Source organism: Berghia stephanieae, chromosome 4 (genome assembly GCF_034508935.2).
Source record: "Berghia stephanieae isolate SIO BIC M18660-M18661 chromosome 4, UCSD_Bste_1.3, whole genome shotgun sequence".
NCBI classification, from domain to species: Eukaryota; Metazoa; Mollusca; class Gastropoda; order Nudibranchia; family Aeolidiidae; genus Berghia; species Berghia stephanieae.
Genome location: NC_088363.1, coordinates 34,827,032 through 34,851,067, shown reverse-complemented (window position 1 = coordinate 34,851,067; position 24,036 = coordinate 34,827,032). Strand labels below are relative to the sequence as shown.

General features: G+C 33.0%; 1 protein-coding gene across 2 annotated transcripts in view; it reads right to left on the bottom strand.

Annotated features, from left to right (window-relative positions):
* Positions 1-11,054: 11,054 nt before the first annotated feature.
* LOC144970472 (uncharacterized) overlaps positions 11,055-24,036 on the bottom strand; it is a 133,568-nt gene continuing 120,586 nt past the window's right edge. For both annotated transcript variants that reach the window (XM_078910155.1, XM_078910157.1), the window contains 2 exons: positions 15,728-15,950; positions 11,055-14,395 (listed from right to left, as the gene is read on the bottom strand). In XM_078910155.1, coding sequence (XP_078766281.1) covers positions 13,543-14,395; positions 15,728-15,950 — 1,076 coding nt within the window. In that variant the 3' untranslated portion in view covers positions 11,055-13,542. The remainder of the gene's footprint in view (positions 14,396-15,727; positions 15,951-24,036) is intronic.

The following is a 24,036-nucleotide window of genomic DNA, read 5'->3' as shown; positions in this document are numbered from 1 at the left end:
TTAATCCTATTAGTCCAGTTTCTATCTTTATTTGTTTTGTTTTTAAGGGTTTTATGGCGCTTGCAACACATTTAGGTCATATCAGCGCCAGTAAAAAGGAAGAAAATTGGGTAGTGAAAAGATTCTAGATGTACAATTAGAAGGACTTGAGGAAAAAGTAAGACAAAGGGGAATGGTTAAAATAGGGAACAGATGTAGATTCCAAGAGCACACTATCAATGTACTTAGTTTGAGATCACCTAAATGTCTCAACCCGGACACCAGCACAAAGCCCCACGAAGAGGAATACACTCAAATGTTTACATTATACATTCAAAATAATAAATATAACAATACATAACAGAGAGATGATTTACAAGGAAAAAATATCATCTCCCAAAACACTAACAATCCATTTGACTGTTTCCCTCCTAGCCAGCACCACGGACAGGGCCAGGACAAAACCAAGTAATCTCATTCCAAGACAAAGCAGACAGAGAGCAAGTTGGAAAACAGATATGAGGGATAGAAGACACAGTAAGTACCTACCTCCCTGCCCACTATGGGAGGTCAGGAACCCTATCCAGAGTTTTTATCTTTGGATAAATAAAACTTTAATTTCAACTCCAATATACACATAATCCTTAAAGTGGCACCTCCACAAATGACAATCATGAGAATAATCAAATCATTGATATCAAAACATCACAAGCATTTCGGTATAATGCAGGAAGTCATCTTTTTTTTTTTTTCAAACGAGATCGCATCATAAAGCCTGGAATCGTAATAATACTAACAAAGAGGTAAATAATAACGTGAAGATCTGTTTTTGTAATTAAATTGAAGCTTACATTCAACTTCACATTATTATTTATTTCTTCGAGCTTCGAGCAGCAACATTCATACTAACAAAGAGGTGAAAATGGAAAGGATTCAGGTGTATACAGTCCAAACCCTTCATCACCAAAACAAACGCCAAAACGTCCATTGTTAGTACTGCTTTCATCCAAAGGCTTTCCATTTTCACATTTTCATTCACATTTTTACCAAATTCTACACAGTTATTTCAATATCAAATTCTTCAAATCTGTAATGGTTAGCACGCGATTCAAAATAGTTATACTCCTCTTCCATACAAAAGGATCTTATTTGAAATGTGACATAATATACGTTTGTTGATCTAATAGTTCTGTAGGTTATACATCTCTAGCATTGCATTTTACATCAACCTTCTAGGTTAAAATCTCACCTCAACATCTGCAACCATAAATACATATCTTTCTTTACCGAGACATAAAAGTGATGTTATAAAATAAGCATAAAATAACTTGTCAAAAAGAAACTAATTTTTAAAAATAAAATATCTCAAAATCTGCCTTCAATGAGATGCTTAAACAACGGAATTATGTGAAATTCTATCATCACAATTATAGTCATACGTCTACCAGGCTCCAGAATACATTTAATCGCAACAAAACTATGAAACAGTGTCATCAAATAAGTATCTGCATTGCTATAACTTATGATCTCCCGAGCCAAGTAAACAACTTATAAATCAATCTAAATCGGAGCCTTTACAAATATTTCATAGAAAACTGAATTGTGTAAATATAATAATTTAAATAATGACATGTTTTCCCCTTTGAAACACATTTCTATGTTAATTTGTTTCTCTATTTGGAGACAGAATAAACTATCTTTGATAAAATTGGGTATAATTATAATCAGAGACAATTAATTCAAAGACTGTAAACTTGTTGATATTTAGGATTTCATTCAATCTCTTAACCCTTTTAACAACAAGAATACATTTTCTGTCAAGAAAATTTTTTTTGTTTTTGTTTGTTTTTAAGGGTTTTACGGCACTTGCAACACATTAAGGTCATATCAGCGCCAGTAAAAAGGAATAAAACGGGATAGTAAAAAGTTCTAGAATTACAGTTAAAGCACAAAAGAAAAGGCAAGACAAAGGGGAATAGGTTCAAATAAGGAACAGATGTAGATTCCAAGAGCACACAGTCAAAGTACTTAGTTTGAGATCACCTAAAAGTCGTATCCAGACACAAGCACATGTACCAACTAAGAGGAATACACTCAAATGTTTACCAATCATATAATATACTATGCAAACTAAACATAATACAATGCATAACAGAGAGATGATTTACAAGGAAAAAAATATCATCTCCCAAAAGAATAACTATATATTCGACTGTTTCCCTCCCAGCCCAGCAACTCCGGCAAGGATCATGACAAAACTAAGTAATCTCATACCAAGACAATGACAGGAAACAATTGGAAAATGGGCATGGGGGGGGGGATAGAAGACACAGCATGTACCTCCCTGCCCACTATGGGAGGTCAGGATCCCCACCCAGTGTCAAGAAAATAATAAATTCCATAATTAGTTCGCTGATGGAGGATCAACGTTGCTCAGCTTTATTTATGGCCTTTGGTTTTTACCCAAAAGGTACCGAGTTCGACTACTTGCCATGCTGTGTGGCCTTGAGCAAGCCACCTTGCCTTAGCTCATTTTGCGGTAGTAGTAGTAGCGTATGGCTACAACTCCAAATCTATTTTATCAACCCAGCTTCTAAATCTTCCTCCGCCCTAAGGACGGTTACGTAGCCACCTTCAAGGTGATTGATTGGACAGTGGAGGACGATGTGATCGCTGGTCTCTGGGGCTGCCTGACATTTCTGGCAGGTATCACTGTTTTGAAGTTTCCATCTGCATATTTTGCAGTGCTGCACTGCGACTGACACCTAAGGTTATTACAGTCTTCCCTTGGAATAGACCATAAATAGAAATTTCTTCTTGGGGAAGAATAAAGGGAGTTTTACTATTAATTATAACTGCATGCAAACATGACCATTTTCATAAAGAGAAAGGTGTCTGCGATACACATTGGACTTTGTAAAAAGCCTGAGTCATATTGCATCACCAATACTGATCTCTTAATAAAAATCTAGTTTATATAAAATGTCAGGTGATGATAAAAATTTAAAAACCCCACCTTTAAACGGTTAACCGAGAGTTTGCAAATGATAATGATACCGGAATACTTTTATAACAGAATTTTTCTTAAAATCATCAAAAATATAAAATATAAAAACAAAGAAAATGGGGGAAAAAAAGAAGATGAAACAAAACAAAGAAAACAAAGGGGTGAAAATACAGGGGACTGGAATTAACATGACAACAAAAACAAGACTTAATTCATTAAGTGGGACAATTTGGTTTCAACAGAGGAAATTAATTATTAAAACATGTTCTATAAAAAAAAAAAAAATAGAAACAACAACCAAAAAAAAAAAAAAAAACAAGCTGATAAACCAATTATTTCATGCTCAGATCAGCATCAATTAAATGAACTTTGAGTGAATTATTTAAATGATTATTGTTATGAATTCATTTTGTTATAAATCCGATACTTCGTTTCCCTACACCTTTCCAGTCCAAATTGTCTGATTATATTCGTGGGAAGGGGTAGGGAGGGAGGCAATAATCCATCAAATTTTATATTTCTGAAAATATTCTGTATCTTCATCTACATGACTTTATAAATTTCACATTGAATAAAAAATAATTTTTAAACCCCCCCCCCCCCCCCCCAAAAAAAATTACACTTTGACATATCATACATTTTATAACACGTGTAGTAAAGGTGTATGTGTTGTCTCCTTGATGGAAGCCCGTTGTCACAAATAATCAATCATATCAATGTAACGGATCAATAACAATAATATTGTACACTCAGACAAAAATTTGCTATAAAACCCCAGATGTGTTTATATGTTTAAAAAAAAAATTTTTAAAAATCAGAAAATACATGTTTTGTTTGTTTTTAAGGGTTTTACGGCGCTTGCAACACATTAAGGTCATATCAGCGCCAGTAAAAAGGAAGAAAATGGGATAGTAAAAAGTTCTAGAATTACAATTAAACCACAAAAGAAAAGGTAAGCCAAAGGGGAATTGGTTCAAATAGGGAACAGATGTAGATTCCAAGAGCACACCGTCAAAGTACTTAGTTTGAGATACCTAAAAGTCTCATCCAGACACAAGCACAAAATCCAACAACGAGGAATACACTCAAATGTTTACCAATCATATAATATAATATGTAAACTAAACATAATACAATGCATAACAGAGAGATGATTTACAAGGAAAAAAAATATCATCTCCCAAAACAATAACTATGCATTTGACTGTTTCCCTCCCAGCTAGGACTCCAGCCAGTGCCAGGACAAAACCAAGTAATCTCATTCCGAGACAAAGACAGAAAGCATGTTGGAAAACAGTTATAAGGGGATAGAAGACACAGTATGTACCCCCCTGCCCACTATGGGAGGTAGGAACCCCACCCAGTCAGAAAATACAATGAGAAATCTACATAAGTGTTGGAGAGACAATATTGTATCTTTTTCTAATTCTAAGAACTAATAAAAAAAAAATCAACCAACAATAAAGAGAAAAAAAAAAGAGAAATTACACGATTTGTTATACAGTCCACTCTGGATAATCACAACTCGGGTAATCGCAACTTTCGGTTAATCGCAACATTTCCCAAGAAGCGGAATTAATTCGATACAAAAATCACTGGTTAATTGAAAAAAAAAATTTGTTTAATCGCAACAGATTTTAGATCTCAAAAAGTGGCAAAATCATCCATTAGATACTATTGAGCAACACATTTATAAACATCTGACCTCAGCGAGAAAACAGACGACCCTTGATGCCTTTTTAGGGATACGAGTGATGACAATTGCAAAGGAAAATGATGAAATTAACAACCATGAAAATTTATTTTTTTAAAATAAAAACAAAACAAAAACAAAACAACCTCAAAACTATATGTATATATATATATTAAAACACAAACACACACACACAAAGACACAAAATGCATTTTTAATGAGGCCATGGACAGTCTCAAACAGTCTTATGTACACTCAGAGGGAAAGTGTTGCAATAGTGGACAGGAAACTCAACTTGGGTAAATCACAAGATTTTCGCTGATCCCAAAGTGTTGCGATTATCCAGTGTGGTCTGTATTTAGAATCAGGAATAAATTCTAGTTAGTCGTTCTGTTTGAAAAGTAAATGTCTTAACAACATGCTTAGAAAAGAATTTTTGAAAAGTTAGTTGTAATCTTAAATCACTCCTTAATCAAATCTCTTATTTTCACATAATTCCCCCCCCCCCCCCCCCCCCCCCCCTCGAGACCAAGCTAATGAATGAGAGATAGGATATTCAGAGGTGATCAGTGAATGTGTCTGATATAAACAAATAAGAAAAGAAAAATGTATTTTTAAAAATATACATACATGACAAATAAACACAAAACATAATTATATACCATTTCTACTTCTGAAGCTGCTACAACTAAAACATTGCAATCAAGAATATCTCTCTGATAGAGAAATCACTACAGTAAAAACCAAATCATATTTTCTAAAAAAGGATAAGAAAATTGCCGGTGTCCCTGAGACCAAAACAACATTTGGGTTTTAATGGGAAGAGGAGAGTATAACACATTGTCGAGTTGAATTGATAGGTAGAAATAGAAAAAAAACAAAAACTTTATTGCATAATAATCTCAGAGAACAAGTTTGGACATCATCTAAGATAACGATGGCTTCTTTTCTTCTTCTTGTTCGCTTCCAATATTTCTAAAATTTTACTTAATGTATAGTATTTATGTAACTCATTTTCCTTGCAGGTATATTATTGAATGTGTTTAGATAGGGGTCCTGATAGCTCAGTAGGTAGACCACGCTTCACATACGAAGGGACCAAGATCGACCCTGGGTGAAGTCTTTTGACCTCTCCGCCAGCTGTGATTGGTTAGCTAGATCTGTTAGATCTGGTGAAAAGTACTTTGCAATAGACTAGTGTCCTATCAAAAGGGTAGCAAGCAATTACTATGGTTCGCATTGAGATGGGGATAAATTTCAGGTCCATGTTCCTGCTAATGGCTCCCAAGAACAATTTTTCATACGGTAATTTCAAAAATATTATCATGTAAAGATTTAATATGTTTTTTTTCCAAATGCCAAGAGATCTGAATCTGAGTGTTACTCAAAGTCGACTCAATTCTGAGTATTTGAGATTGGCTGGCAAAGCGCCCGGAGTGCTTTACGAATCTTGGTGATATTACTTTAATATATTTGAATGACTATCAGGTTTTAAAGACTCTGTTCCATTCAATTCAATAATCAACAATTGCCGAAGAACCTTACAACTGAAGTTAAACTTTTTCAATAACCTTACACGCTCTCGATTTAATATTTGTAAGTAGATATTAAAACACAACAACAACAACAACAACAACAACAACAACAACAACAACACAATTAAATAAAATAACAGATAGAACATAATTTGCCAACATTTTTTCTTTCAGTTGTTACTTTTCTTTGTGTGTGTGTGGTTTCGAATAGATAAAGTTGTACTTTCAAAATGCAAAACTGGAATAAAAGAAAAAGAACATTTTTAATAAATAATAAATTATCGAAAATTATGAAAAGTTAGAAAAAAAAAATCAAGAACAAAACAAAGCAAAAAAGAACTTGTTATGTACAAAATATAAGATTTAAAAGCCAGTAAGTTGAGAATACTAAACAGCCATGGAATTATCAGAATTTTTTTTTTTAGGTGCACAAAAGTAATATATGTAATGATATTGATATAATATTCAATTTTCACGAGGGAAACATAAACAAATGACAATGGAAACCATAATATTTGTTGTGGGCCCGGTCACCTAAAAACGATATTATGTCAGGACAATCAAAATGCCAAGGAGAGACTGAAAGGTCAAAATGTATAAATAAATAATCGTACCAGAGAGCTGCCAACCCCAACTGAAAAAGAGGTGTAATTTTGAATGCAAAAAAGGTGTAATTGTGAATGCAAAAAAGGTGTAATTTTGAATTAAAAAAGGTGTAATTTTGAATGAAAAAAGGTGTAATTTTGAATGAAAAAATGTGTAATTTTGAAAGCAAAAAAGGTGTAATATTGAATTTAAAAAGGTGTAATTTTGAAGGAAAAGGTGTAATTGTACAAAACAAGGGCATTATTCATATATAAACATTTATCACCACAATCAACTACAATTGCAATTGAAGGGACAGCGTAGCTCAGCAGTACAGTCTTTGCTTCGTACCCGAAAGGTACCGAGTTCAATCACCCACCGCTGCGATGTATGGCCTTGAGCAAGTCACCTCGCCCTAGCTCACTTTGCAGCGCTGCTCTGCGGCTGACGCCTGGGTTATTCCAGTCTTCCCTTGGAATAGACCCAAAAGACAAATTTACCCTTGGGGATGAATAAAGGGAATTTCATTTTTTTTATTTAAGATTCCTCTCCACAATAAATTTGGTCAAGGCTCTTTCTGCTGAAATAAAGTTTCTGGTTTAGGCTTCAGAAAACAAGATAAGCTGGAGGTGGATAATGAAAATGCAGCTTTCCTCCGTTTTCAGTGAGATGAGATTCCGGACAAAGAAAAAAATTGCTTAACTCATCCATTTGACTTTGATGACGACAAAAAGGCGTATTGTGGAACAAAAGAGCATAGACACGTAATTTGACTTTAAAAGCGTAATAATACACCTTTTTTGGCGTAATCTTGGCAGCTCTGACACAATTTGTTTGCACGTTTATTAAACAATTTATTGTGTAATAAATTCAATAATTCTTGCTTCCAATTCTTTTTTTTTTTTTTTTCTATCATTCCAGTCTTCTATCAATCATCTTTCCATTTGTTTGTCATTCCATCTGACCTTCACCTCTCACTCTCTCAACATCCATTTTACCAGATAAATAAAAAATTTTCAACAAAATGATTGGAAATTTATCTTTCAATATTTCTTAGTAATTTTTCATTATTTTTTATATTTATTTTTGGTAATTTTAAGGAATGATATTCATTCTCCTTAATAAAAATTTGATCTAAATCTCTCTCTCTCTCTCTGATTATACAATCAATTTTCATCATCTAAATCATCCCAACATAATACCGTTCTCGCATGATACGTCACATTTTATCATTAGACACACACACACACACACACACACACACACAAAGCCAATTTAAACGCATTATTTTATTTTAAAAATAAATCCTCTTTATGTCATTCGTTCGTCAAATAAATAAATTCTTTATAATCATTAATTTCATTGTAATTCGAAGCTCTTTCAAGCCCAAAGAACTCAACGTGTAAAACAGATAAAAATAGCAATTCTAAGCAATGGGTGCACCAATTAAACATCTCATCTCATAATAAATGAAGGCTGGTTTTCCAAGACTCGTTAAGTCGATTTTTCAATTTTTTTTTGGAGATTTTCCAACCATGAGATAAATTGAAATGTACATTTTATATCAAGCGTCAAATGACACACGAATTTCCCTTAGATTTGTGTGAATTTGAAGTTTATTATGAAAAATAAATATAGACTGAATGAGACATTTTAGGGGAAATAATCCTTAATATCTCAAAATGGGAAAAACGAAGTTAGGAAGTTTTGGAAAACCACTCTCCAAATAATGTTGAAAAAAAAAATACAAATAGAAAGAACCCATAAAACAAATCGTTAGATATATATCATAATAATGAGTGCATAATATAATCAAACAAAATCAAAACTATACAATACGCAGCATTGGGTATATAAAGTAAAAAAAAAAAAAAACCAAAATGGATATATAACAGCTTTATCAAAGAACAAAATACCAAACACGGAATGTTTTGGGCTCAAAACTCTTCTTCAGCCAATAAAAAAACCCAATAAAACCACAAATACATCGCTTAGAAACCAGAGATATTTGATTTATTTTAAAATATTTTTTTTATTACGCCCTTTGGAAATGGCACCATAAAATCCCGTCGCCTAGGCATTCCACAGAGGAATATAGATAATTCATCAGACAAGAAATATGTCTGATGTCAACAGGAATCACCCATGTTGTCCAATGTGAGCAAATTGGGGGTTAATAACTTTGCCCAAGGAAAACAAAACAAAAGTGCCTGAAGCGGGGCTCGAACCCGGGACCTTCCGGGTCACAGTGCAATGCCTTAACCATTCAACCACTTCTCCCCCAAGAAACCAGAGACAAAAAGTTAGACAAATATTTCTATCTGGCTTCTAAGCAATGTATTTTATGCTTTTATTGTTTTTGTTGTTGGCTGATGAAGGGTTTTGAGCCCGAAACATTCCCTGTTTTGGTATTTATTTGTTCTTTTATGAAACTGTTATATTATTTTTTGTTTATTACTTTTTTACAAGCGACAGCTTCTAGCAGTTTCGTATCACATTGATTACATAGTACAGTGCATTATAATTATAATTAATTATACTCTGTAAATATCAGCAATGAAAGTATGAGGGTAAAAAATGTATTGAATTGGTAAGAAGGGCCAGCCTTCTGTAGCATTTGAATGAAATGTTTATTATTGACTATTGGCATCACCAGTATACATGATAAAACGTGATATAAGACATTGTTGGGATTTTTTCATTATAAAGCGATATGATGAGGTGTTTTTTTTTTTCTCCTGGGTGTGTATTTGTGACCCATTGTCTCAAAACGGTATTATGTCGGGATGATCCAGATACAAAAATGTCAAATTAAAGCTAAACTGGTCAAAAATAAAAAATGTTAGTTTCTAGTTGTAAAATTCTGTATTCATCCTCCTTGATAAAACATGTATAAACATTACCCAAGTCTGGTAATTTTAGATATAAATTCAATTTTCATCAGTTTAGTCATCCCGACATAATACCGTTTTGAGACGGCTGGTCACATTTGTAACCCAGAGTCTCTGACTGTTATTGCGATGCAATGATGTAGATCAGACCAGCCTTCTATTACGAAATATTTGCAGAAAAATACGGTATTTTGATTCCAATTTCAGAATGTTATGAGCATCTCCACGTCATTGAAACTTATTATTAAAAATGAAAGTTGATGTCAGACAACATAATTGTAAGGATTGTGAAGTGTTTATCTTTTTTGTGGTGATGAGAAATTGTTGGCTTTTAAAGTTAACTAGAGCGACTACAATTTTTTATCTCCTAAGAATTACGAATTTTTAAATAATCAGGGAGGCAGGTGTAATGTAAATAGACAAAGATGCTTGAATTAAAAGTTGGAATAATATAGCCAAAAAAAAAAATGAAATTTAAAAAAAATAAACATATTATCAGTAAATCTATGAATTTATTTTTTTATTAAAGAAAGAATTGTTGTCATAAAATTCAAAAGAGATACATGTATGAATGAATGAATGAATAAATGAATATATACAAAGAGAAATAAATTACCAAAATAGTGTCAGCAACTCATCCAGAGATATTTCAGCCTTACGACTGGATTAGATGGAAAAAAAAAAGGGTGACCAGGTGACTGATGACGGTTTTGAAAGTTTTATAACAACAGGGTGAATGGACAATGGAATGGGCACGTATGCTATCAACATGTTTACATCGTTCTGTGTAGAGTCTTTTAATGTTAACACATGTGCTATCAACATGTTTACATTGTTCTGTGTAGAGTCTTTTAATGTTTACACATGTGCTATCAACATGTTTACATTGTACTGTGTAGAGTCTTTTAATGTTTACACATGTGCTATCAACATGTTTACATTGTTCTGTGTAGATTCTTTTAATGTTTACACATGTGCTATCAACATGTTTACATTGTACTGTGTAGAGTCTTTTAATGTTTACACATGTGCTATCAACATGTTTACATTGTTCGGTGTAGATTCTTTTAATGTTTACACATGTGCTATCAACATGTTTACATTGTACTGTGTAGAGTCTTTAAATGTTTACACATGTGCTATCAACATGTCTACGTTGTACTGTGTAGAGTCTTTAAATGTTCAACATTTCAGCATTGCAGCAACAGCAGATAACATCGTGAACTAACAGAGACGGTGGGCGTAGAACAAGCTGACATGTCGACATAGTTTGAATTAGGATTCAGGGCAATCTTCCTATCTTTGTCTTTATTAATAGTACAGGAGCTAGGTTGTGACTCTCTCCACCTCTCTTTATCTTTCTATCTCTCTCTCTCTCTCTCTCTCTCTCTCTCTCTCTCTCTCTCTCTCTCTCTCTCTCTCTCTATCTCGCTCTCTATCTCGCTCCCTCTCTCTCTGTCTCTATCTATCTATCTAAGTATTTCCTTCACTCTAACACTTACATAAACACAAACACCAACACACGTATACACACACACACACACACACACACACACACACACACATACACTTATGTAATATTAAATTTGCAGAAAAATAAAAAAAAGATTTAAAATAGAGAGTCAAAATCAAAATAAATCTTTTCTGTATAGAAAATACTGTAATAGTCAACAATTCCTCAGTTGTTATTAATTTACAAAGAGCAAACATCCCCATCAACACAAATCATCATCATTTAACTAACGAAAAAGTGAAAAGGGAAAGTCATTGGATGAAAACAGTTCAACTGCCCCCACCCACCACTCTCTTTGTAATCATACCCCATAGTGATATATTCATCAAATGCTTACAGTTTTCAGGTTATTTCTTAACATTAGAACTAGATTGTCCACCAAAATAAGCTGAGTGCGATATGCACTAAATATGCTCAAATCACTTTACAACTGATCCCAAGCCAAGAGCAACAACTACTAAGCAGGACGAGATATGTTGCCTGTTCTAAGGCGATATCACAAATCAATTTTTGGACAGAGACAGCGGTGTAACTGGCTAAGTACACATCTTACACCTGGATTTGGTGAGAAAATGTGATTAAAGAGCCTCTTCTTTCCTGAGACTCTTCTTTATGCCACAAGGGCTGAATCCAAACTTGCGATCTACAAGTCTGCTGGAGAGCGTCATACCAAGAAAGTCACAGAATGGTGGGGGCTGCCTGAAGCCTGTTATCGTGGAAATACAAATGAAAGAGTGAAAATGGAGTAGCTTCGAATGGGAACAATACAGACAATGGATGTTTCGGGTACAAACCCTTCGTCAGCACAACAATAAACAAATGAAAGTGGAAAACAAATAAAATAAAATGCAATATGAAACCACCATTGAGTACAGACGATACAATTCATATTGCATTTCATTTTATTTGTTTTCCACGTTCATTTGTTTATTGTTGTGCTGACGAATTGTTTGGACCCGAAACGTCCATTTTCTTTATTGTTCCCACCAAAAGCCTCTCCATTATCACTCTTTCATTTGTATTTTCACGATACCAGAAAGTCGCACCGAACGCACTCAAGGAAGATAAATTGCTTAAACCTATATGCACGGAAAACGCATGTCATGAAAAAGATTTGTCCTTCTCTCCTTCCAATAAAAACTTCATGGGAAAAAACTACACAAACATTCTAAGTCCAATGCATGGAATTTTAGTGAACATGGCTTTAAAAAGTGACTGCACGAAGAAATAATATGATACAGTAAATAACATAATCAGTCGGATTGTGGAAAGGTTTGAACTGAGATGTTGCCAAGTTTAGTTAGAATGTCAATTTTGATCAAAAATGAGTTCTTGTCATAACTGATTAAATCAACCCTTTTTGTACATCTTCGGGAAATATCAAAGCTTAATTTCACTTCTATATATTTTTTACAGCTCGCCATGTTGAAAAAGTACGAAATTTGATAAAAGTTTCTGGATACCTTTCCCATACATCTGCCCATAAATTCAAGAAAAATCACCTGATTTACTTCAAATAAAGATTAAAATGCTCTGTAGAACATGTTATTTCAGAAAATGCAAAAAAAAAAAAATGCAAATCCAAATTTTCCCCTTCCGACTGATTATGTCATGCACTCACACATTTATATGAATAACTAAAACAAGATAAATAATTTTTTAAAAACTATTGATTGAAAAAGAAGCAACAATTTATCTGACACCATAATGCTTAAAGACACGTCCATGTTTATACTTAAGGCCGGATTCCATCCAAGATTACATTCATCGTTAAGTAATAAAAGATTCCCACGACTTTAAAACCTTTTCTAAAAATAATTAACAGAATAGATGTGGTTCTTGTGATTTATATCATCTTCATCACCATAAACGTAATTTATATAAATCTCACAAAAATATGAGATACTTACTTTATTCATGGTTATATCATTCATTCATTTTTAACATGATGAATAAAAAAAAAAAAGTAGTCCTTCAGAGCCATTTGACCCATAGAGCCGGAGTTTATTCCGGTTTCTATAGCGTGAAACGCACAATGGCAATTGCTTGCTACCCTTTGGATAGGACACTAGTCTATCGCAAAGTACTTTCTACCAGATCTAGCAAGCCCAGCTACCCAATCACTACTGGGTGGACTTGGGGGTCAGAAACAAATCTCAACTGCACCCGGGATCAATCACAGTCCTTTGCATGTGAAGTGAGTGCTCTACCAACTGAGCTTTAAGGGACCCCAAACATGATGAAACTAAAAATGGAATTTTCAAGTTTTACACATGATTAAGTAATAAAAGCGTTTTCATCTGTATATCAACATATAACCCAACCTTTTAAAATAACGATTAAGCATTCTTTTGCTTTGAACTATTTTTTCTCAAAAAAGGTAAAAACTTTTTCTTTTTGCTCGGCTTTTTCGGACTCTGCCTCGACATTTTTGCCTCCAATGCCGATGCACTGTGAAGTGATTCACTCTCTACGCTGTTGAGATCTAACTCGGGACTCCGATCCAAGGGAGGACGAAGGGTATTGGAATAATGGCTCTGATTGTGCGAGCCAGCGTTACTTCCTGTTTCCCCGTAATCGGGACTATCGAGATGTTCAGAGTCCATTGTTGAATCTAAAGACTGGTTCAGATGTAACGATTCTGGGCGATGCTGTTGATACATTTGGTGGTCCTCGGGGGAAGGCATTCGTCCGTGCCCACCAGATTGAGGGAGGTAATGATGCTGAAGTTGTTGATTATGATGACCGTTTACAGAATTCACAGACGCAGCTGCTGAATTAGAATTGGTAGCTCCAATGTTGCGGAAACTGGAATAGCTGCCAGCATTTTTCTGTGCCAGGGAGAGATTTGCATGTGAAGACGCTTGAGAACTCATCCCACCGTTGATGGTTGTTGGAGGAGGGTTGATGTTGTTGCTGGCGACGCCGCCTTTTTGAACAAAAGGAGGGTAGGAGTGGGCGTGGTTGGTGTACCCAGTGCTGCTCAGCTTGGACTGGGATTGGGAATGATGAGGTGGTTGTTGTTGTTGGGATGATGATGTTAGTGTGGAGAAATGAGGATGTGTTTGGTGATGGTAGTGTTGCTGGTGGTGATGATGGTGACCGTTGGTGAGGGTGGTGCTTGAAGGGTTACCTCCCCGCTGGCCGAGAGAAGAAACATTTGAATGACTTCTCTCATGGTGAATGGAAGGTCTGGTGGGAAAGATGGGAAAAATGACACGTTTTAGTTAACTTGATCAGTGCCGTGTCAACAATGTGTATAAAGATTCTAAACTAATAATAAGTTTTTGTTTGGTGTGCCAACAAGGCTGTACTGTAATCGTTCAAGTTTTAGATATTAGATATTTATTTCATCAAAAGAAAAAAATCTAAATTAAATTTCAAGAATTTAAAAAGTCAATTAAACCAGAGCCATTTTCAAAACATGCCTATTGGCTTTAAAACAAACAAACAAACAACCAGACAGACAAAAATAATAATCATGCCGAATTTTCAACATTGCTTAAAAGTGTTTAAACATATGCAATTTAAAAACCACCATAATGTAACACAATAACACACAGTAATTCCACACCACCGTGTTTTGACAATGTGTGTAATGAGTACACACAATTAGAAGAACACCTGATTATGGCTCACAGCTGATAGGCATGCACTGAAGTTAGAGATAAAATCAACATAAGACACAAGATCAGGGATACCCTTTGCCAAAAATAAAAACAACAAAAAAACCCCGATTTTTCTCATAAAGAGCATAATATATGAAAATATTTTGTACAAAGCTTCATTTCATCAATTTCTGTAGTCCTTCAAAGCCATTCGGCCCATGGAGCCGGAGTTTATCCAGGTTTCTATAGCGTAAAATGGACAGAAAAAAAATCTCGACTGCAACCGGGATCGATCTCAGTCCCTGTGCTTGTGAAGCGAGTGCTCTACCAACTGAGCTATTGGGACCCCCCTCTAATGGACTCAATTTATTTACTGCTGAGTCCTAGAAAAGTAAAGGCCAATGGTAACGTATTGTAAAGTAGTCCTTTAAGAGATTATCCCGACTTCTATAGTATCGAAAGGACAATAGCAATTGCTTGCTATCCTTTGGATAGGATGCTAGTCTATTGCAAAGTGCTTTCCACCAGATCTAACAAACCCAGCTACCCATTCACTGCTGGGTAAACAGAACCCCACTTAACATGTGGTCGTGTGAATGACACTTGCCATTGGACCTGATGGTCTAGTGTTCGAGTCACGAACTGAGCTGTGCATAGTTGAGTCCTTGGAAAAGGCTCTTCACTGACGTGACATTCTCTCACCATACCTAGGTGTAAAATGAGTACCAGTTCTTTAACAGCTTTGTCTGTGTTGGAAAAAAAAAGTCCCAAAAAACTGTACTATCATCTAACAGCCTACATGTTAAATGCTGCTGTTGGATTGGGACCCCTTGTAAAACACTTTGAGCATGTTTACTGGATATTGGGCTAAATACAAATGCTCAAAATACAGGCGGACTCAATTCATGGCACTCACCCCTCTCCAAGATGAAAGACTGGGCTGTTCACCGAGAGATGAGCGGAAGGGTGGAGTACGTTTTCTCGACTCTCTCGCTTCAGCAAAGCTGGCAGAGCGGAAGATGAAGCCTGGGGTGGCGGGAGACCCTTTCCCACATGCGACAGGGACCCGGTGCTCCCAGCCAGGGTCTGCTGCTTGAGGAAACTCTTGGAGGCTGCGTTGGCTGGCATTCCGGGGTAGCCTGCATGGAGAACATGGGATGATGGAAGGAAGAGTTGTTAACCAAGAAATGAAATTAATCGCAAAAAGTTTCACTCTCTCTGATCGAGACAAAATATTTAAGCTTGTTTTTTTTTTTGTTCTTTTTTTTTTAAAGGAAGACAAATTAATTTTTGAAAATAAATAAATATAACTAAAAATCGAAATTAAAAATCTTTTTTAAAAATAAAAATAAAACAAACAAAAATTTCACCAAAAAAAAAAACAAACAAAAAAAAAAAAAAAATTCAACTGAATACTAAAATAAAGAAAAAAATTTCAGAAAAATGACATACCGTAGACAGAAAAAAAAATTTACAAGATTTTTAAAGTATAAGATAAATATCTGAAAAAGAGTGAATGAAACAGTGGCTATATTATGCACACTTTTCCACGGCTTTATCTTTATACCAGTGCCTGCTCTTTAATCTGTCACTGTGTTAGAGTATAGAATACAGCAATTAATGTTATCAACTATCTCACCCATTGCCTCAAAACACGATTGTGTCATGGTCGTTACGATGCAATGCTAAAAATTAAATTTATGGTCAAAACGTTGAGACTTGGATTAAGTTTATAAAAGGAAAATTAATAGAATCTCTTTAACTGAAAAAAAAACAAACAAAAAAAACCCAAACAAACCCTCTAAAATTTTACATTTCTTGTTGACAAAGTTTAAATTCCTTTTTCGGCACCTATCTACCTGGTTTAACCTTGGCATGCTACCTTAACAATAAATCACATATAACCAGTAAAACTTTTTACATGTCATGTAAGTTGATGACAATTTTATCATCACTAAGTTAAGTGAACATTTCTGTGCGTGTGTGTGTGTGTGTGTGCGTGTGTGTGTGTGTGTGTATGTGTGTTTGTGTGTGTGTGTGTTTAAAGGAATAAAAAATGTAAATTGAAAATATCAATGATTACCAAGTGTATCAACACAACCGATAAAAATATCACTTAATACTTTCCGTTCACTTAAAAACTTTTAAAACATTAGGACAGTTTCATACTACAATATATTATATTCACTTCTTCAATGTCTTAACAAAAAGTTTAAAATCTGAACAAGTGGGCATGCAAGGCGCCAGACAAAGCAAAAAAACAAACAAAATAACACTAGAAAAAAAACCACACCCCCTTCCTTGACTGGGGATCGAACCTCAGACCTCTTGATTACTGGACATACGTGTCTAGCACCTTTCATACATACTTGACTAGATCTTTATCTTACATCGGTGCCTGGTCCCTAATTTCTCAATTTGACAATTTCAAAAATAAAATGTTAATGATGCTTGCACCATTAAATAGCCATAATGTGTGACAGGTACATAACATAATATGGTCAAATGAGTTTTCTCAAACTCTAACAAATTGTTTGAGAGACAATTACTACAATCCATGACAACACTAACACTAATAATATGACAATTTCACAATGTATAATATTTCAATCACATATAGGTCTACAGGCCCAAAAAAAAAAAAAAAATTAATATTTTAATGACTTGTCATAAGATGAACGACTGAACAATATTTTAATAAAAAAAAAACAAACACATTAATCAAGCTCCTCCATTTAACGTGTACCATCTCTGGCTGGATACGAACATCCATCACAATAAATATACAAACAGTGGAATCCTGATGAGGTCAAACCCCGCCGGCTCTTATTTATAAGAGTCCTTTTTACTCCCTTTTTTTAAACTCTCCATTTCATTGACTCATTTAGGCACCTCTAGATTTATAGACAAAAATGTAAGATCATCCTTAGAGATTTATACCCCCCCCCCCCCCCCCCAAGACACGTAAGACAGATAGCATCATCGTGGGCGGGAGATTTAATCAAAAGATGTATGAGAGAATGCATCACCCACAAAAAAAAAACAAACCCCACAGCATTTTGAAAAGTGTCACACCACTTTTGAGTTAATCAGAATGGATGGATGGATGGATGGGTGGGGTTGGCTTATTTCTTGATACAAACGCACTTTCAATTCAAGTCGGGATATAATATTAACAATGACATCACGCGGCATTGGGAACAGAATTTATTCTGAAAGGGAAATCCATTTTAGGCTTTAAAAAAATTTAAAAAATGATCATGTTCAAGTGGAGGAGTTGTTTATATTATGGTGGACTCACGGCAAAGAGGAGATAACTCACCGCAACATTTTATATATTATTATTATTATTATTATTATTATTATTATTATCATTATTATTATTATTATTATTATTATTATTATCATTATTATCATTATTATTATTATTATTATTATTATTATTATTATTATTATATATTATCATATATCATCATCATCATCATCATCATCATCATCATCATTCATTATTATTATTATTATTATTATTATTATTATTATTATTATTATTATTATTATTATTATTATTATTATATTATTATATTATTATTATTATTATTATTATTATTATTATTATTATTATTATATTATTATTATTATTATTATTATTAGTATTATTATTATCATTATTATTATTATTATATTATTATTATTATTATTATTATTATTATTATTATTATTATTATTATTATTATTATTATTATTATTATTATTATTATTATTATATTATTATATATTATTATTATTATTATTATTATTATTAGTATTATTATTATTATTATTATTATTATTATTATTATTATTATTATTATTATTATTATTATTATTATTATTATTATCATCACATTATTTTATTATTTTATTTTGCACCATTATTTTTTAATTTAACGTTGCAAGTTGGATTTTTGTCTTTAATTGACAGGGAATTTTCCATGGGGTATTAATTGAGATTCTTTATGGATGATTAGAGATTGTGATGACTATCGGAAAATAAAATTTGTTTCGTCAAGTCCAAAACAAACGTCACTATTTTTAGCAAATGTCAATGTTCTGGTTAGCGAGTATGAAAATGAGGTAGGAATAATTACTTTGAATCAATACCAGCTAGTGATTCCTCTAGAATCAATTTCTTGGAATTTAAATGAACCATTTTCCATTATTAACATTGGGAAAGAATTCTTCGATACGTGAGCGAAATATATGGAATATAAAATGCCGAAAATCTCTCCGTGCCCAAATAAAAAGCTCCCTGGAATTCTCTTACAAAGTCAAAAAATGTACATATTGTCTATTAAGACAATAGAAATTAGGTTCAAATTTTATTCAACACTTGAATCATAAATTTTGAGTTGATTAACTTATTATCACTGTTCCTATAAAAACCCTATAATTTTTTTTTAAATTGTGCACAATCTAAAACTAACTACACATCTAACATCCACAATGATAGATCTAACAAATTATATTTACAAAAAAAAAAAAAAAAAAAGAAAAAAGAGACCACTGTGTATAGAAATACCATGAAAAAGATGAAGAAAAGGTAAGATGTCACTTCTAAAGATAATGGTAAAAAAAAAAAATAAATGTACATCAGCAATACGAAAGTCTGAATGGTTGTCCCTGTGACTCGCAGCAGGATGCAACTTTCACGATGTCTGCCCTTGGAATAATAGTCCCTAGAGACAAATTTCTCCTCTGAGATGAATAAAGGGAATCTTATCTTATTTTTTAAAAACAATAATTATTTGTTGCATCAATTCCAATAATACCATTTCTGTCTTGAGAAGAAGGTTCCTTCTTCTTGGAGACACAAAAAAAGCTGCTGAAGTGTGAACTGATGTGCAGCTATGTGGTCTTGTGGTATGACACTCGCTTTCGGATTGGAAGGTCCTGGGTTCAAGCCTCGTTCAGCAAATAGTTGAGTCTTTGGAAAAGGCCCTTTACTCACATTCTCTCACTGTACTCAGGTGTAAAATGAGTACCTGGCCGTAAATAGCGTTGTCTTTGTCCTGAAAAAATATTGTAATATCACTTAACAGTCGTCATGTCTACATGTTAAGTGTTGTTGTTGGCTTGTCACCCTTTGTAAAGCGCTTTGAGCATGTATAGTGGATACTGCGCAATATAAAAGTTCAAGTAAAAAAAAAAGAACCTGGAAAATGCTGGAAAAACAGGACAACAATTGGTATCCCAGTTATGATACAACATCAAATAATCAAAAATAAAATGTCCATTTCTAGTTATATGACAAAACATGGAAATAACCAAACATATCTATCTATCTATAGTCTGTGATGACATCAAACATTAAATATATTCCTTCACTATCATTTCTAGTTATACAACATAACAAGGAAATAACCAAAAACATCTATCTGTCCGTGATGACATCAAACATTAAATATATTCCTTCACTACCATTTCTAGTTATACAACATAACAAGGAAATAACCAAAAACATCTATCTGTCCGTGATGACATCAAACATTAACTCTCTCCTTACCAGCCATTTTCAGGATTTTCCCCAAAACTTCACACCCAACTAACACAAAAAAAATAGTTTTTATCACTTAGACACAATAGCAGTAAAATTCTTGCAATACATAACTTCTTTAGCACAACATGCTCTACAACACACTGATCATTTTCCTTAAATTTTATGATATACAAAAGAAATTTGAATTAGAAAAAATGTTGGTTGTATCGTAACAAATGTGATGATTTTCCTATAGTTGGTAAGGAAAGGGTAAACAAAACAAATAAACTAATAAATTCCTTCACTACCCATTTCTAGTTATACGACACAACACGGAAATAACCAAACACATCTATCTGTCTATAGTCCGTGATGACATCAAACATTAAACAAAAGAAATAAAACATTTAATAAATTCCTTCACTAATCGTTTCTAGTTATATAACATAATATGGAAATAACCAAACACATCTATCTGTCTATAGTCCGTAGTGACATAAAACATATATAAACACTGAGTAAACGAAATAAACCAATAAATTCCTACACTACTCGTAGTAATGCGAAGAGGCATAAGTATACATACTTCTAACCTTCAACTTGATTAACTATACTGGATGCATAAATACAGCATAACTACATGGCCATTTTGGTAACTCAGAATATAGCGAGTGAACAGATACTAAGACCTTAATTGCTAAAAAGCATATTATAAGAGCTGATGTTTAAAAAAACAAAAACAACTTAAAACCAAACAAACAAATAAAATGTTTTTAAAAATAATACAAACCACGACCAACACTATAAGCCAGTAATATATCAGAGAAGCCTGGTGCTTAAAATTACGTTCATCACATTGAATTATCAAGAGAAAAAATAATAATGATAGTCAACAACATCATTATGGTCCATCCGTTTTGTATAATAATAAAGGTAAAAAAAAAAAAAATAAATAAATTCCCCATGCTCCGAGAGTAAAACGATAAAATAGAGATCAAAATATATCTTACGACAAATAAATATATTTGAAAAAAATAAAATGGTTTTAATATGTTTAAAAAAAAATCAAAAATGTGTATGTACCTATAACAAGATGTTTTAATCATTAATGCAGCAACAATGCCAAGGCAAAAAAAAAAAAAAAAAAAAAAAAACCCCAAAAAAAAACAAAACAAAAAAAAACAAAACAAACCAGACAAAATTATTAAAATAAAGCAACAAAACAAAACAAAAGTAGAAAATAAATTTTTAGATTAATATGCAGCACGGCGAGCAACATAAAAGGTAAGTTGAAAATAGAAACAGTTGTAAGATGGATGTGAAAAAAATTCTACGGAAAAAACACATTAACATCAAATTCCCAAGATGCAACAAAACAATGCAAAAGGTCGACACCACCAATGTATGTACGTGGACATAAAAAGGAGATAGGAAAAAAGCATAATAGAAAAGGATGAATTTTTGGTAGAAAACGGGAAAAAAAGAAATGTTTCAACCACTAACGCTTGCTTGCCATTTGAAACTTTTCTCCTATTCAGACGACTTCTCCTGGCCCATGCAAAAATCTGCTGTCTCTGACGATCAGTTATTTTATTATAAACATTCGCGTCAAAGTCCGGATTGTCGTCTGCCGTGTTCGCCAGCATCAGCCAAGGGGAAGGGAAGGCATAAAGATTTAAAGAATGAAAAGTAAAAATGAAAAGAAGCATAAAAATTTATATACAAAATCTAACCAAAAAACAGCTGCTTGTTACTGTTACAAAAGCCTTAAATGCAGTAAAAAAAATTATTAAAAAGTGATTGATAATTAATAAAATTGCGTCCCAAATAATAAAAATATAAAAAGTTAAGTCACTCCATCCTGAAATCCTACATACAATGATTGAATTGCATCAACAGTTTTCATTTCAAATGTCTCATGCGAGACAAATTAAATTGCCCAACCCTTAATCTGCAACACTGAATTTCTTTCACTACATACTGAAATTCCATTTTCATGATATTGATACGATATTACATACACTGCTGCTGTTGATATTATTGTGATATATGGTTTATATATGTAAATTTTGTATATCTATTTGTAACGTGAATTGAGCATCACACAGTGATGAAAATGCGTGATATATATGCCATCTGTTATCATTATTATCATTTTTATAAGACAATGAGTGAACAAATCATACGTTAAAATTTCACATTCCATTCAAGACGAATTAAATAACCTAACACTTCATGGGTGATAGTGATCATCTTCCACCACATCCTGAAATCATACACATACAACAAATAACGTAACATAACATCAAAACGTTAAATTTTACACCCTATTCAAGACAATTGAAACAACCTAACCTTTAACCCTTAGCTTTATCAACGAATTGTTTTCTTTAAAAATTAAACAATAAAAATATGATGAATTACAGAAAAAGAAAAAAGTTTTAGGATTAAAAAAAAACCCCAACAAAAACTGGATAAAAGCTATCGACTATATACAAATAAAACAACTTTCAGGTTGCTGATAATGAAACTGAACAATTTTAGAATTACATCACTTAACTTTATCTTCTTCGAAAAACAAACTTTTTTGTAGAATATAAATGTGAAAAAATTATAGAAATGTCAACAAAGCCTAAACCTTCCTGTGTATATATACAAACTATGTAAAAACAAAAAGTAAAAAGAAAATGTAGATCATATGCTGGCAATTGCAATTATTTATGCTTGGGGACAAATTGAACTCGAGGGAAAAAGTGCACAGAAATTATCTTAAAGAACAAGTCGTGACCATAAATATAGATTTTTTTAAAAAATAAATAAATTACCCAAAACCTGCAATGGATATAAAAAAATAAAAAATAAAAGTACATTTTAAAAAATTAGTTAATTGATTTAAATAGATAACAATACTTTGTACATGATATTGAATACTGTAAAAATGCCAAAGGAACAGCTCTCAAAAGAAAGCATCCTTCTAGCTACTAACAGGACACAAGTACAGTAATAGCATGACTTGAATGACGACACCACCAAATCCTAAATAATATAAAATGGGTGCCCAGATTAGAAGGAAGCCTATCATAATTAATAAATAGAGGTGCCTAAATGAGTCAATAAAATGGAGATCAAGATAGAGGGAGTAAATCTGACACATTTAATCTGTGTTGTTCATTCATGAGTCAGATTTACTCCCTTTATCTTAATCTCCACCCTATCATAACTCATGAGACAGAAAGCAAATCACTTCGAACTGTCATTCCATAGAATACAATGAATGTATCGTCACAATAATTTACTTGGCATATGTGACCTGCCGCCTCAAAACGGTATTAAGTCGGGATAATCAAAGTGCTGAGAAAAGAATCTATGACCAAAAACATCAGACTTGGGTTGGTTCCATGTATCGATTATTGAAGAAAAAATATAGAATTTTAAAGTGGTGAAAAACGAAATTTCGTTTTCTTGACCAGTTAAGCTTATAATTGACCTTTCAGGATCTTGTTCATCCCGACATAATACCGTTTTGAAAAGATGGGTCACATATCATTATTATTAGTGCATTATTTATTTAACTTCTTACCAATGCAATATTTAGCTCATTATCAGCTTGTAAATCAGCTTATCAATAGCATAGTATTAGCTTATTATGCATCATGTTATAAATAACACTGGTCAAATGGAATGGAAGTGTAAAATCCAATTAACCAGAC